Source organism: Chrysemys picta, chromosome 16 (genome assembly GCF_011386835.1).
Source record: "Chrysemys picta bellii isolate R12L10 chromosome 16, ASM1138683v2, whole genome shotgun sequence".
Taxonomy (NCBI): Eukaryota; Metazoa; Chordata; order Testudines; family Emydidae; genus Chrysemys; species Chrysemys picta.
The window spans coordinates 15,712,936-15,729,247 of record NC_088806.1 but is presented as its reverse complement, the minus strand read 5'-3'; the positions used below and the strand labels follow the sequence as shown (position 1 = coordinate 15,729,247).

General features: G+C 53.2%; 1 protein-coding gene across 1 annotated transcript in view; it reads right to left on the bottom strand.

Moving 5' to 3' along the window:
• ESAM (endothelial cell adhesion molecule) overlaps positions 1-14,753 on the bottom strand; it is a 92,471-nt gene extending 77,718 nt beyond the window's left edge. The window contains exon 1 of the mRNA XM_008171090.4: positions 14,553-14,753. Coding sequence (XP_008169312.2) covers positions 14,553-14,637 — 85 coding nt within the window. The 5' untranslated portion in view covers positions 14,638-14,753. The remainder of the gene's footprint in view (positions 1-14,552) is intronic.
• Positions 14,754-16,312: the final 1,559 nt, after the last annotated feature.

Sequence of the window (16,312 nt, the reverse complement as noted above, 5' to 3'; positions counted from 1 at the left end):
TTGGATCCCTCCCCAAATCCCCGCCCTGGCCCCGCATCTTCCCCAAGCACGCCGCATTCCTCCTCCTCACCCCTCCCTCCCAGGCTTGTGCTGATCAGCTGTATGGCGGCGCAAGTGCTGGAGGGAGGGGGGAAAAGCCTCCGCCAGCAGCCCCGGACGTTGCGGGGCCCTCTTAGGCGCGGGGCCCCATTCCGGGGAAATCGGCTTAAAGCCGGCCCTGCTCCTGGGCGCACAATACCCAGCCCAACTCTCCGCTCACCCGGTGCTAGTTTCTGGGCATGCTTCGAAGGTTTGTTTTAGGTGTGGCCCCTTACCAATGGTCTCGTTCACGCACCCTAACAAGGTTTCATCCAGCTCTTACCAGTATTGAGCCTTAATTCCACCCCTTGTGAGCATGCGCACACAGTACAGCTCACATGCTAGTTCTCCCTACAATTTTGCATACGACAGTAGATAACGCGTAGTGTGCCCAGCTCCAGGGTAACGTATCACGGTAGTGGGTAGAAGCCCTGACAGAACGAGCGCCCCATTGTGCTAGGGGCTGTACAAACAACAGTGAGATGATCTCTGCTCCAAAGACTTTACAGTCTGAATGAGCTTAATGATATACAAAGGCCCCAGTAACACAGGCCTAGCACTGTACTGACGAGGCACTGGTAGAAATAGGCCCAGTCACTAACTAGGAGGCACATCTGGCTATTTAAATATGATGAAGCATTATTAAACCTCTCAGGGCAGGAGGAATAGCCCTGGATACTAGCTGTACTATTCCGTCCCCTTCGTTCTGGAGATCCCCACTCCCTTCTAGCCAACCTCTCCTTTCTGCGAAATACCTCCCACAGGTAACCTCTCTCCTGCCATCAGCCCTGCCCCTCACGTCTGAGGGTTCAGAGGGGGCTTGGAAAGATAGGCTTGCTCCATCCATGGGCTTGCTTTTTAGACACAACAAATCCTGCATCTTGGCAGGGGATTAGGCTAGATAACCCTTTTGGTTCTCTCTCTGCAGAGGACTGCGTTACTGTCTCCCAGGAGAGGGGACAATTGACTCTCCCCTTCCCTGTGCCTGACCATGGCTGTAAGTGCGGGGCTGGAAGGGGAGTAGCAGAGCTGACTGTCCAGGCTTGGACTCTGCCAGCACAGCCCTTAGCTGCACTCTCTGCTGAGGGCTGGGGGCCTGGTGAGAACCCAGGGTTGATTCACATCCGGGAGTTGTATGTCCCAGACGAGTCACTGACCTTGCTCACATCCCAGCCCATCTGCTGGTTTAAAGTCCTCTTCCTGGCACTGTCCCTGCTGGGAAGGGGTCAGAGTTTCAGTTTCACAGTGTCAGCAACAGGGGTCATTGCAGACACAGCCAAACCAGCAGGGCAGCAGCAGCCACAGCACCCCACGGCGCCAGCAACTCTCCCCATTTCATCAGGAGCCTCGCCACACCTGGCCTTTTCCTTGGAGCCCCAGCTTCTGGAATCAGGGGATTAGGGGAGACTCTTGGCTTTCCTTAATCAAACAGGAATATCATGGTTGCAGAGAAAAGTTTAAAGTGTGAATGACCCTAAAGGCTTCAACACAAAGACAAGCAGCGCTCAAGGGTTATTTCTGAAGCCTTGTGATTTTGAGGAGCTTACTCAATGTCTGAACCCTTGGGGCTAGTGATGGGGGACCTCCGGCAGCTCTTTGCAGGGGTTATTGGTGTGACGGGTTAGCTCACAGAACCCCCCTTGGGAGCTGCCAACTGATGTGCCAAGACTACTCCTGCCCCTGCTTTCCCGGCCAGCCTGGGACCCCAGCACCCTGTCTTGCTGAGCCAGACACGCCCATCCGCTCCAACACAGACCCAGGGTCTGAATCACTTGCCCCAAAGCTGCAGACTTGACTGAAAGCAGCTTACAGAAGTGTTCCTGTCTTTAACACTCAGCTGCCCAACTCCCAATGGGGTCTAAAACCCAAATAAATCCGTTTTTCCCTGTATAAAGCTTATACAAGGTCAATTCAAATTGTTCGCCCTCTATAACACTGACAGAGAGATATGCACAGCTGTTCGCCCACCCAGGTATTAACATATACTCTGAGTTAATTAATAAGTAAAAAGTGATTTTATTAAATACAGAAAGTAGGATTTATGTGGTTCCGAGTAGTAACAGACAGAACAAAGTGAATTACGAAACAAAATAAAATAAAACACGCAAGTCTATGTCTAATACAGTAAGAAACTGAATACAGATAAAATCCTCACCAGTTCCAGAATGCTTCCTTTTACAGACTAATCTCCTTTTAGCCCAGCAATCACTCACACCCCTTGCAGTCACTGTCCTTTGTTCCAGTTATCTTTGGGAGTGGAGAGGCCCTCTCTTTAGCCAGCTGAAGACAAAATGGAGGGGTCTCCCCTGGGCTTAAATCGACTCTCTCTTGTGGGTAGACATGTGCCAAAGTCCAGCTACAAAATGGAGTTTTGGAGTCACCTGGGCAAGTCACATGTCCATGCATGACAGTGTTCCTTATCAGCCAAGCCACATTCCTGGGAAAGCCCAGATGTGGATTGGTGTCTCCAAGTTCATTGTTGACTTAAGAGTTTCTTGATGGGGCACTTACTGAGAATAGTCTTTGCTCAGGAAGCCGGCCAACTGCTTCACTACAGCCTGCTTAGAATCAAACAAGTATGCAGCCAATATTCATAATTTCGAATACAAAAATGATACATGCCTACAAATAGGATTAGTAGATTCAGTAGATCATAACCTTTACAGAGATATGTTACATGGCATATGTAGCATAAAACATTCTAGTTATGATATATATATATATATAAATAAATTCATAAACATATTTCCATAAAGCCTTATGGGTGGCTGAACTTACTGCCAGAGACTTGGACACTGTCCATGGAGGAGGCAGTGCATGTAAATCCCCTGTTTGTCTTTGGCCATACTCCCATTCAGTACCTTTAAACCATATGGTATCATGCATAAGTGTTCTAGCAAGCCTTGGGGTTCCTGGTCCCCGGGTGCCTGAAAACAGGTTAGGGTGTAGTATTGCTAACAGAATGCACACAGGAATATCTTTTAAAGTGGAGGTGTCTTGGCATTTAGCCATCAATGCCATGAGGCGGCGTGCCTCAGTTTCCCCTTCTACACAGTAGCATGGGCCTGTTATGCTTCTGCTGCTGTGCCAAGCTTCCAGTCTGTTTACAGGTAAAGGCTGAAAAGTAACATGCTTGTGGGACTGTCTTGTCACCATCCCTAGCATGTACAACAATTTCTTCCACAAATCAGGTATGTCCCACATCTTTAAAGCCTTTACCACTAGCATTAATGCCTTTATTTTATCCCATAGATTAATTAGCAAAAGAGACAAGGTCAACAGCAAATCTACGGTGGACAGGCTTTGTTCACTCAATTTGGCTTGTTTAGGGTCTATTGCATTTTCCCAGTTCTCTGTGCCCTCTGATGCAGATTCTTCTGTCTCTTTGGTAAGGCTTCTAATTCAGGCATGTGTTTGAGTCTTTGGCCAGGAAAGGGTGTACTGCCACCATACCTGCCCTCTGCCCCTCCCTCTGGAACGTCTCTGGGCTGGACCCCACATACTTGTACAATAAGGTAAAGTTTTTCTTCCTTCTGCCTTGAAGAGACAGTTTTATCCCTTACAAGCGTAGCAAGAACATCTTTCAATGGAGTGCTTTGGACACCCCACTTTCTGTTTCCAACAGGTCAGCTGGAGGACACCCCCGCCCCCAGGAGATCTGACCCCCAGTTTTCCCTTAAAACCTGACTCACAGGACAGGGGCCTGGCATTTTAAATGCAGCCTTTTCACCCTCCTCCTGGGAAAGATCCTCCCTACAAAAGATGGGCGGACTCTCCAGCCCCCACACCTTCCGTCTGGGCTTCCCTCTCTGGGCCAGACACTCCTGTCTCCCCCAAAAGGGAAGGTGACCCTGATCCAGCTGTGGGCTCACAGCTACCAGCTATGACAGACCCTCCAATCGTCACAATTTGCTTATGCCCATATAAACCAATACAGCTTTAAAAAGTTCACAGCGTGAATTATGTCCGAGGCGCAGCAGAACACACTTTGGACTGCTGACTCCAGTGAACTCCAGGTAGTCAGAACACCGGGCATGCCCGGTGCGTTTGTACTCCAGACCCAGAGGGGTGGGGCTTGTTGCCGGGGGAGTTATTCCCGATGACGTCCCTGTGTGGATGCTCTCCTTCTGGAATGAGTGTCCACACGGAATTCTGCTTTAAATGCACGCACTACCTCAGTCTGAATTGATTCGTAGGGTTTGCCTACCCAGGGAAGTTAAGCATCTGCCCGGCCCATGGGAAACCTTCAGTGAAGGCTGGACAGACAGACAGTAGACAGGTACCTTCTCTGCACCTCGAGCAGACAGCACAGAGATCGGACACGAGGGTTTCTAAAGCAAGGCTGATGCCCATCTAGCCCTGTTTCGTTCATGAATTCAGCACGTGCCCCTTTCATTGTACTATTGGGCCCTACAGCAGCACACTGAGACCCCGCCAGGGGACCGGGCTGGGCACTTGCACTCTAAACAGACTTGGCCGAGGTGGGGAGGGGGAAGAGCCATCACCCCCATTGCACAGATGAGGCCCAGAGAGTCCCACCAGATTTTCACAAGTGCTCAGCACCCAGGAGCTCCTAATACCAAGGCTCTGCCCATTTCTCTCTGCGGGGGGTCTCCTCCTCTCCCCCGGAGGGAAGTGGGGCCAGACAGGGAGACAGATCTGCCTGTGGAGGACGGGACGGGAGATTCCCAGCTGCGGCACCTTCCCCCCCACACTCAGCCACTGTTGCTGGGAGCCCCAGATACTTTTTACCAGGCACCAACTCTACCTGCAGTGCCCAGTTCAGATTCACCTAAGCCAGGGGGAGGAGAAATCCCCATCCCACTCCGCCTTGCCTCAAACCCTTCCTTCCCAGCCACGGTTCTTCGGGTCCCTGGCCTCCAAGCTGCCTGAGCAGGGCTCCTGCATGCAAGACCTTTCTGCCCTCCCTCGGAGGGCCTGGAACGAGCCAGACCAGGGTACCTCCAGGAGGGGCAGCAAGATCAGTAGAGGCAGTGTCACCAATGCACTCTGCAGCAGAAATGCCTGTGGAGCGGGAGCCCTAGGGTCGTAGCGAGGGGCTCCTGCAGGCAAAGCCCTGGTGAGATCCGTCTCTCTGACCAGCTGCACGGCTGGTACCATCTTGGTTGGCCAACTCCAATCCCTGCTGGACTCAGCCAGGACTACTCCAACCAAAACAACAGAACACATGGATACGGATTTACCCAATATTAGTGCGTGGCAATACGGGGCATCCGTGGCCTGAACTGTATACAGAATCCCCACCGCTATATTACTTGACTCTATGCACAAGAGGCAAATGGCCCAAGTTTTCAAGTGACCAGAGATTCTGGCAGCCCAATTTTACACCTTGATGGGACTTGACTTTCCAGAAGTGCTGAGCTCCCACGCTCTGCACACCAGGCCCCTTTCAAGGGTTTCAAGTTGGAGCCCCCAAATCACTGAACACGTTGGAAAATTCAGGTCTATACAAACGAGGCACAGCTTGGTCTCCTTCCTTCCCAGGCACTCACCCCAGGGGCCTCCCCTGCCCGCAGCGGGCGTTTGCTTTGCTGGGATTAGACTGGATGGCAGAGTTTTTACAGCAGTTAACACTGGCTAGATTCTGTTCAGTCTCTCTCTGCTGGGTTTATTTTCAGAATTACAGACATGACGAGAACTCCGGGCATCTGTCAGCCCCTGGGTGGTGCACGGTACCTTGCTGGTCAGCGGGTGTTGTGTGTCCCCCCCAATCCCAATCCACATGGGATGCGAGTGCTGCAGCTACAGAGCGTGGCTCTTTAAATAAAGCCGGAGAGGCTCATTCTTCCAGCTCTGGTTCAGTCCCCAAGGTGGCAGCTGTCACACATGCACTATCCTCAACGTCTCGGGGCCAGGGCCAGTTCTGTCACACGGCACAGAGAGAAGCTCCGGCCATTGCTCTAGGACACAAGAGGAGAGGCTGCACTAAATGCCACAGGAGAAGCTAGAATTAAGACTGAACTCTCTACGGTTAGACTTCTCACCGCCAGGTCCCCAACAACCTCAGCCTCCTGCATTCCTTGTGCCCTGGGGTCGTATCCACAGAGATCAGCTGATAACCACATACACTGACAGAAAGTAGGTTTCCAGGGCCCCACGTGGTTCAGTAGGACAGAGCACCTAGTCCCAGTGCACAAATACAAACTCATCCAGGCGCAGCATGGCCTGTGAGGCCCTCTAGGGTCAAACAGGGAGGAAGAGAAGGCAGGTAGCAGGGGCTCTAGGGAGCAGCCTCCCCCCACTCCCATCCCTGCCAGCGCCGGGCTGCCTGGGCGAGTGCTGAGAATGGAGGAGTCCCCCTCCCTGCCCTCAGTGCCACAGCAGCCGCCAGGGGCATGAGGTGCCATCGCAGGGCAAACCCGCTCAGGGTCTGGGTGTGTGGCAGAGTTTGCAGCTGGCCTGGGGTGAGCATGCGGGGGGAAGTCAAACAGAGCCACTGGCATTTCAGACAAGAGCGTCACTCCCCCCTCCCTCAGCAGACGGCGGCCAGGCCCTCAGCACTGAGGACACCTGTCTTGAACAAGCCGCGACGTGCCCAGAGGAAAGGCACATGCTCTAGGTACTGACACGGCAGCTGCAGGGCATCGGCACCTTGGCACTGACACCAGACTTGGGAGGGCACAGAGGGTAGATGCCACCAGCCAATGGAAATGGGCATTTGCATGCCAGGGCAGGCAGGCAGATTTGAAAATGACAAGAGAGAAGAACGTGTAAACCCACAATGCAGCATAGCGTCAGGCCGCGGCTATGGCCCCTGGCATCACACGCTGCCGACGATGCTCCAGTAAATATGGAGGATCTCAGGAGCCCAGGGCAAAGTGCAGAGCCAGAAACAGCCTCAAAGACACAGTGCACGAGCTACCAAGTTAAGCAGAATGAAATAAAAGCCAGGGGCATTAGTTTCATTACAGCCTGACAATATTGACTCCTGGTTTACAGGGTCCGGGTTTGAGTGGCCAGTGCAACAGTGATCAATACCCTTCAGCGTTTGGCCGGGTTAGTTCCCAGCATCCAGAAGATGAACTGCACCGATGCGTGTGTGCGGATTATATAACATATCACACTAGGAGTATCATTTAGTTGCAAGCGAAACTAGGATTAGTTAACAAACCAGCTCTGACCCCATCTGGCGGAACGGTAGGAGCAAGCCTCCTCCAAGATTTAAACTGGGACATCAGGCTTTGGATTTTGGGTCCTGAGACCAGTCGGGATATTTCAAGGTCCAACAAAAACCTCACCCCATAAAGCTGGAAAGGTCACAGAAATGAGACTTCTGACATTCTGCAGTGCTTCCTAATTCCGGACTGTACTCCCCCAATCAGATTTCCACCCTATAAGCTATTAAACATTTGGGAATTAAAGGATGAAGACGGATTTCTTTTGATGACCTCGCTCTATAGGATTAAGATGATTACGCGATGTGAAACCGAGACAGAAATTAAACCAAGAGACAAGCACTCTCCTAGAAGCACCGGTATTAGCATGATGGACTCTTGCTGGTACACACACACAGGTCAGGAGCAAGCATCAGAGGAGACCAAAGTGGGGAAAAATCCCCCAAAAAAGGGACTTTGAGGGAGGCCGAAGTAATGTTTTGCTGGAACGGACCCCAATATTAGCCTTTAAGAAAAGGAACGTGCACTAACAGGAACCTCCCTTCCCTGACTCAGGGGCGTAGAAAGTTAGGCTGTTTGTGGGCAGTGACTATTTATAAATGAAGAGATATGAGGAGCTGGCCTTAGGAGCAGTGCATGTTGAGAAAGTCCCCCACTGCATTTCTCACGACCCTGGGGCAGAAGGCGCTTTATACTCAAGAGAGTAAAACTCATGAAAAATGTGACTTCTCTACTCTAGATAGAAGTTGGCTGACTTGCGTTAACTCTTGCTGCGCCGAATGGAAGAAAGAGACAATTAGTTTGACACACAGTTTAATTCTGTTGTTGAGTTCTCCTTGTATTTCCATAACAAGAAAATTGGTGAAGTACGGAGCCTATTTCATCTGGAATCTAGGTTCTCAGGCAGGCCAGCTTCAGAAGAGACGCCCGTTTCCCTTACTCCATTTTGGTGTTGGTCCCTCCACCTTTGCAGATGGATGAATTCACAATCTTTTTCCATTCCAGGGAATTTAAAAGAAAAATGGAAAGATTTCTATAGATCAGGCTTTTGAATCAGCATTCGCAAGTCTACAGGAATGTCCCTTGTTACTATGGCACCTAGCGCCCCAGGCAGGGCTGGGGGCGGAGTGGGGAATGACTTTGTGCTAGGCATTCATTGCACAAGATGCTGGTTTAGTGCAATATTTTTACATTGGGGTGGAATTTAGGCTCCAGTTAAGCACAGATACACTGCAGATATAATGCACTGCCTAGCCTCCATCCCAGGCCTTGCGGGTACTACAACCAGTGTCAAGCTGGTTTCCAGGTAATTGACTTCAATTGGCAAACAAGACCATGAAGAGAGGGGCTCTTGGAAGAAGCAGCAGCCTCTGGAGAGAGCCTGGGTGTCTCTGGGATCTGACTGCGCGTACATTAGAGATGACTGAAAAGTGCTTTTTAGAGTCATTTAGAGAGACTTGTATTTGAAGCCGAAAACCCACGACATTGACGATGCACCTGCCAGCTTCTGTCCCTAGCGCAGTGCTAGCTGCAGGGCGGGTCCAGAAACAACTCCAAACATCTCATGCGGGTCTTGCCCCTTCGCTAGAAAGTTCAGATCAGACTTCGCCAGGGAGAAGACTCATTGGAATTTTAGACCCCCAACCCACGGAGGGCTCTGGCTATGAAGTCTGCTTTGTCACACACACACACACACACACACCCCGGGTTAACCCTTGTAACTATGGAACTTCACACTCTCTTTGTGCGATGGCTCTGGCCGGGCCTCAGAGCGTTACAACAGGATCATGGAAATTCGAGCTGGAAATAGACAGTCACTCCCATTCCCCAGGGCCCAGTGCAGGCGTGTTCCTTACAGCAGTGTCTTTTTAACATCCTAAGCTACTGCCACTTCCTTTGCGGGAGGGGGGACTCCACAGCCTGGTGCAGCTGGCTCTCAGGAGGAGTTTCCTGATTCTCTTGTTCAATTCTTCTGTGTTGCAACAATGTGTCTAGCCAGGCGGTTGGGGGCAGTTCAGTCCCTTCCGGAGAGCAGAGCACCCCCTCCAGCGCCAGAGAGGCTCAGAAAGGTCCTTCCTGTTATAGCTAAAGTAGGGTAGACCAGCATCAGTTACCAAAGGCCAGTCACATGGCGTTAAACCTCATGGGAGGGTTGCACGGCATACCTGCCCCAGAATCAGAAGGCTGGCTCCTGTTTTACAGTCATAGGATTGCAATGGTCCAGACCATTACTGGAAAGATTATGACAACCAATCATGAGCCTGGGTCCAGGAAATAGCCTGCCTCCAGCCCCTACAACACTAGAGAGCTGGTGGAACCGGCCTGGTGTCGAGGGCAAGGGGTGAAGGAAAGAAGCCAGCAGGCGGTAGGACTGGCTGAGAACTCCCCTCTTTACACTAGCGAGATAGAAAGCCCCTTCCAGGACACGCACAGATTTCACCAATCGTGCCAAATGAAGGACAGTGACAGACTTGCGGGACACGTTTCCCCAGCGAGCCCACATGGAATAAGATTGCCAATGCTGTGATCATCCCAGATGTGTGCGCAGTTATTTCACAATTCGCGTCAATTGTTTTTCAGTTACTAAAAATGAATTTCCTTTCCCGGCTCTCGGTGATTTCAGCGATTCGAGGCTGGGAATCCGTAGGGTAGCATTTTTAATGGGATTAGCGCTGTCACTGACTCTATAAGCTATATCACCACAAATCATTTACAAAGGCCCATACACACTTACGCGATGCCCTATAACCAGATTAACCACATGCTACATCCAGCAGATTTCCATTTAAATTAGATCAAGCCAAACCAAGACAAGACAAGAGAACAGTCCAGGTAAGGGAGGGTTGTGGGAACCACAATGGTAAAAAACAACGCATCGTAAAAAGTGGCACAGCAGAAATGACATCAATCACTGCAACCTCCACCTGGTCTGAGTGGCCTGGTCTACACTATATGGTTAGGACACAAGGCAGTTTAAGTCAACCTCGCTGTGCATGTGTCTACACTTACATTTGGCTCCCACAGACATAAGTGCCCTGCTACGCTGACTTAATAACATCACCGCCCAGAGCAGCGGAGAGTCACAGTCAATGTAGTTTGGTCAACACCGTGATAGCGTAGACACTTTGTTACTTACATTGACTGTTACTGGCCTCCAACAAGCTGTCCCACAATGCCCCGCAGTGACCACTCTGGTCACCGTTGTGAACTCCACTGCCCTCCCCATTAAAGCCCTGTGAATTTTTGAAATTCCTTGTCTTGGTGAGCACCTAGCACTTCTCCACTGTTGAGTGTAACTGCCCAGCTGACCATGCGGGCTACACGCTGCAGACGTGCTCCTGCCTGGAGCAGACGGAAGATATTGGATCTCCTGGGCCTGTGGGGAGAAAAGGCTGTGCAAATACAGCTCTGACCCAGCCACAGAAACATGGACATCTACGAGCAGATTGCTGGGCGGAGGCAGGAGAAGGGCTACAACGGGCCCATAGCAGCACTGCATGAAACCCAAGGACTGCAGCAGGCGTACCAGGAGATCAGGGAGGCCAACAAACAATGTGGTGCTGAAAGAGGAGGAGGACGAGGACTCTGGAGGACGTGTTCCAGGAGATCCTGCAAACCAATGCTGCCTCAGAGAAGGAGCACAGGGCCTGGAGGATCACCACTGCAGACAGCCTGGAGAAGGACCAGAGTGGAGAGGAATGTGCAGTAGGAGGTGCTTGAGCTTCTCAGACAGCAAACTGAGATGCTGTGGTCTCTGGCAGACTTGCAGGTTCAACAATCCCATGCTCACCCCCATCTGCAGCCCACTGAGAATTCAATATCGGGACCTCCCTATACCCTCTGCCCCCAACAGTCCAGGTGGCAGCAGGGGTCAGTGCACTACTGTTGCCACTCCACCTTGGGAGACATTAAAGACATTCACAGCGTCACATACACTGACCTGTGAAAGCCACGGTTGGTTTGTGTGTACCTGAAATGGGAATGAGTGTTCTTTCCCCTTCATCGATTAAGATTTGTAATTTTTTAAAATTTCCTGGTTCATGTTACAGAATAAAATTATATTTTTGGAACAAAATTAACCTTTATTAGTTCCCAACATGTGCAGTCTGATGCTGAGCAAGTCTGACACTCACCAATTTCCTGTTACTTCACTTTGCCACAGAACCCATAACATCATTCACAGACATTATTAATAGGTGCATTGACAATGTTATAGTCCTACATACGCAGCACTTACTACAAGATTCATACCGGGCTGCAAATGAACAGGGCCAGGTACAGCCCACTGCAGCCACACACACTACTCTGGCACACTATTAAAATGGTCTTTCAAAGCCTCCCTGAGCCATATCACTTCATGTTGAGCTCTTCTAATAGCCCTTGTATCTGGCTGTTCACATTCAGCAGACAGCCACTCCACCTCCACCCCGGGGGAAACGTTTCCCCCCTAGCTTCACAGATATTATGCAGAACACAGCAGACAGCTATAACCTTTGGGATATTTTTCTCACTGAAGTCCAAGCTTGTCAGTAAACAACACCAGCAACATGGGCAGTCAGGAACCCAGCTGTTGGGGGAGACTAGCCCCCTACCCCTCCTGTTCTGCCCACCCCTCCCTTTTGCCCCTCTCCCCCGCAGTAGCCCAGAGCACCCCCACCGTGACCCCGGCAGCCGGTCAGTAGTGGTCAGCTTTGGTGTGCTGGGCGGCCAGCCGAGGAGTTGCGCCCTCAGCCCCGGCGCTCTGGGATGCTGGGCAGTGTGGCCGCAGCGCCCCCAGCCCCAGTGCTCCAGGCAGCCGGGCCATCCCCAGTGCCAGTGCTCCAAGCAGCGTGGCCCCAGCACCAGCTGCCTTAAGTCCCTGCGGGAGCAGGAGGCAGGCCATCCAGCCTGGGCCAGCCAGCCCCAGTGAGCCTGGGCCAGCCAGGGGAGAGCACTGGGAACCACCGGACGTGGCCACGCTAGGCTGTCTGAGGAGGCACAGCCTCCCCCTGCCTATGATACCTACGGCCCCTGGGCAGCAACCCTTCAAACACTCAAAGGCACATTTGACTGTCATTCTGCACCTGCTGGGCCTGTAGTTGAATTGTTCCTTGGTGCTGTCGAAATGGCCGGTGTACGGCTTCATGAACCAGGGGAGCAAGGGATAGGCTGGCTCTCCCATGATCACTATTAGCATTTCAACATTCCCAAAGGTAATTCACCGACCAGGAAAGAATGTCCCTCCTTGCAGGTTCCTGAACAGCCTTGTGTCTTAAAGATGTGAGCCTCATGCCTGACCAGCTCACATCGATGTCAGTAAAGCGCACTGCACTCTGCATTGACGCAAACGCTCCTGGTGAGGACGTGCACCACCGACACCAGGAGTCTAGCGTGTACATGCACCAGCGATGTAATAACTGCAGCAGCTGTATGCTGATGTGACTTAGGTCGACGTCCATGTGTAGTGCAGACACGGCCTCTGTCTGCCCGTCATCGCCAGCAATAAGATATAGCCAGGAGCACTCACAGCAAATCTGCTGTGGGCTCCCCGGGCAGACTAGGGGCTTGTCTATGCTTAAAACACGACAGCAGCACAGCCGCGGTGCTGCAGCACTTCAGTGTATGGTTCCTATGCCAATGCGGTTCCTATGCCGATGGGCGGGGGTCTCCTGTCACCATACACAATCCCTTGTCCGGCAACATAGCACTGTCCGCACAGGGACTTAGAACAGCTTCACTACGCCATGCAGGGGGGTGGCTTTTTCATACCCCTGACTGACGTGGTTAAACCAATGCAATTTTCTAGCGTAGACCGCGCCTAGAATGCAGCTCGTTCTTCCAAATCTAACACGCTTGTTTGTGACAGCGGCCTAAGCAGGTTGATTTGGGACGTAGGCTGCTTTGGCAGTCAAACCCAGAGTCCTTTTCACAGAAAAGCATTTTGATAACTCCATGACTGGACCTTAGAAATACACCAAGTACAGAGCACAGCGAACCCCCAACTAAATCAGACAGGACTTGATGCAGGAATCCCTGGGTGAACTTCTGTGGCCTGGGTAATGCAGGAGGTCAGACCAGATCCTAACCCTGCTTGGAATCAATCTATCATTTAGGGAGGGTCTGCAGGACTACTACAGTTAAGGTTCCCCAAGGGATCTCATTCAAACCCTGTTTTCAGTTGCTCACAACTTTCCAAAACATTCTCTTTTCCGGTTGATATTTCTGGGGCTTGGTCTCTTTTTCCATAAAGGTGTTTGGAAAGTTCGAGCAAATCCAGTTCAGAGAACAAACAGGGACGGTGCACACTCACCGCATTACAAACAACGGCAGACTTCAATAAAAAAGTTTGACACCCAGCTGGGAGTAGAAAGCTGAACTCGACAGCCTGTGCAGAGAAACACTTTGGAGCCTTTGATGAAAGCTTGTCTCAATTTGACCCAGGTAGGGGTCAAAAGTCACTGTACTTCTTGTGTGCAGTGCACATGGGTAGAGTGTTTAACCCTTTCCAGGGCGGTGGGTGGTAAGGACGGGCTATGCCGTGCACACAAGTTATGCTCAGTAAGGAAGCAACTTGGCTACCCAGCCCTTCCCTTACCCCCTGTATTTTGGGTCCTCCTGCCCAGGCAAGGAGAACATCCCCAACTACCTTTAGACCAGATGTTTAAAACGCCGAGGACCCACTGTCCCGTTTCAGGGCACAACCCACCCACACGGACAGCCTAGGGGCAGGGAGGCGCTGTCCCTGGGGATCCATTATCCCACCACTGGCGCCCTCCCGGGTTTTTGCCTTTAGGCTGAAGCCCCTGGGGCTGGCCCCGCTCAGAGCCACGAGACTAGAGGGCGCCCAGGCTGGCCCAGAGCTGCCGTGTCCAGGGATGGCTCCTCCAGGCACAAACCCCTCTCCCCACAGCAGCGGGGCCAGGCGGACCTGCCCAGGGTGCCGGGGTCCCTCCGCGGCTGGCTCGGAGCCTGGGGAAGCGCCCCCAGCTGCCCCGGGGAGAGGCTGCGCTCACGGCCAGGGGCTGGAAACTTGTGAGATGGGTCGGTTCTGCCCGGGCGGATTGCGGGGCTCCTGGTGGGGAGCGGTGACCCCAGCACGGAGCGGGGCGGCGCCCGGAGCCAGCCCGTGCCGGGGGGCAGAAGCGCCGGGCGCTGCACCGAGACACCCCCGGAGGCGCGGAGCCCCCCGATCTGGGGGCCAGGGGCTGAGCCCCGCCTCGCACCTGCTCCTCTCCCCCTCCGCCGCCCGGGACTGCTCCGGTCCCTGCCCCGGGGCAGAGTCCGGGCTCCCAGCCGCGCGCGGACTCCACACCCCGGGCTCTCCCCGCTGCGCCCCCGTGCCCGGCCCGGCTCACTCACCCAGCAGCGCGGCCAGCCCCAGGGCCAGCGGCAGCGGCTCCATCCCGCCGGCTCCCAGCACAGGCGGCTGCGGCGCCGCGCTCATCCCGCAGCAGAGCGGAGCGGAGCAGGTGCCGGAGCGCAGCCCCGGGCGGGAGGAGGAGGAGTCGGGGGAGGGGCCCGTTGCCCAGGTGGGGCGGCTCCAGCAGGTGGGGGGAAGGGTGGGGGCGGAGCAAGCCGATCAGGTGGGAGGGGCGGCTCCCCCGGCGCGGGAGGGGTTGGTCCTGTGTCCCGGGAGAGCCGATAGCAGGGGGGAAAGCGCTGATCCCGGCGCTGGAGGGGGTCCCCCTCTGGCACTGCCCGGGAGCCGGAGCCTGCTCGGTCATCTCCTGGGCTGGTTTTGCCCCGTGGGGCTGGTGGCTGCCACACCCCCCCCCCCGCCCCCTATCTGAGAGGAAGCCCCGGGCTAGGACTCAGATCGAGCCGGGCTCTAGTCCTCTGTATGACCCTGGGCCAGTCCCTGGCTCCCAACCTCAGTAGGTCCAGCTGCAAAATGCAGAGAACAACTTTCCATCCCCCCCCTCCCCACTTCCTGGGGGGGAGGGGGTCTCAGTGTGGGTACAGGGCCTGGCACACTGACTCCCTGCTCAGCCCAAAGCACCACTGGCCCCAATAATGTACCTGCTGCAGGATGCTGGCTGGGAGGTAACCCCCTCGCCCCCAGCCACACTGCCTCAGGGGCTTGGCTCCCCCATCCTGGCTGATAGCGGCTCTTCTAGGGAAAGCCTGCCCCAAAGAATGCAAACCCAGGGGCTGGGGCTGGCAGGCCTTCACTTACTTACAGGGTGTGTGTGTGAAACATAACTCCCCTCCCCCCACCACAACTGTCCCTTCTCTTTCACCCACATCAGCTCCCCCTATCCTTTTGCCATCCCAAAGCGTCAAGCCTCTCCCTGTCCCTATCTGGAGAAGAGCAACTCACTCACCCAAATAGCTGGCCTAGGCCCTGGTCCTGCCACGAACCTCTTGTGAGATCTCATCGTAGGATTAGAGGCAATAGTCAGTAGCCTTCAGGTGCTGGCAGCTCAAGGGTTCTTGAGCCTGCTGCCATTGTACCAGGCAGTGGGACCTCAGCTGGAATAGCGGGCACAGGTCTGGTCATCCGTGTTCAAGAAAGAGGAATCGGACCTGGAACAGGTGCAAAGAAGGGCTGCGAGGATGCGCTAGGGAACTGAGAGATCACGTTGTGAAGGGGTGTTTCATGGAAGATTGGATCCTGGTTCCAGTGAAGCCAGCCAGCTCTGCAACAGACTGAACTTTGGGGCAAAACCTCTGTTTTAAGTTAGGAAAGGGAACTGTTAATAAGCCTCCGTCCCAGTTCACATTTTAGGATTTTGTTTTGTAGTGTTGCCATTTGTTCCCATCACACACACTTGTTTCTACTGGAATCTCTGTCCTTCCTTAACTAACCCTTCGTTTGTTTCATTACAAGTGCTGTGTGTTATACAGAAGCACTCTGGAGGCAGGGTGGTAACAAGATGACTTTCATCCTGGGCAAACAAGCTTAAAACTAACTAGTTTTAAGATGGAGCTTGGTAAATTTAGGAAGAGAACTATGTGACGGGGCTGGACTTGAGGAGCCAGGAGGTCCATTCCAGGCCTATGTTCCTGAGGGGGAGGCTTACACAAAGGGCCCCAACCTTTGCCCATCCCACCCGGCGTTGCTGTGCATGTGATTTCTCCTTAGTGACTGACACATAGTGTACGTAGCTTCCAGGTGT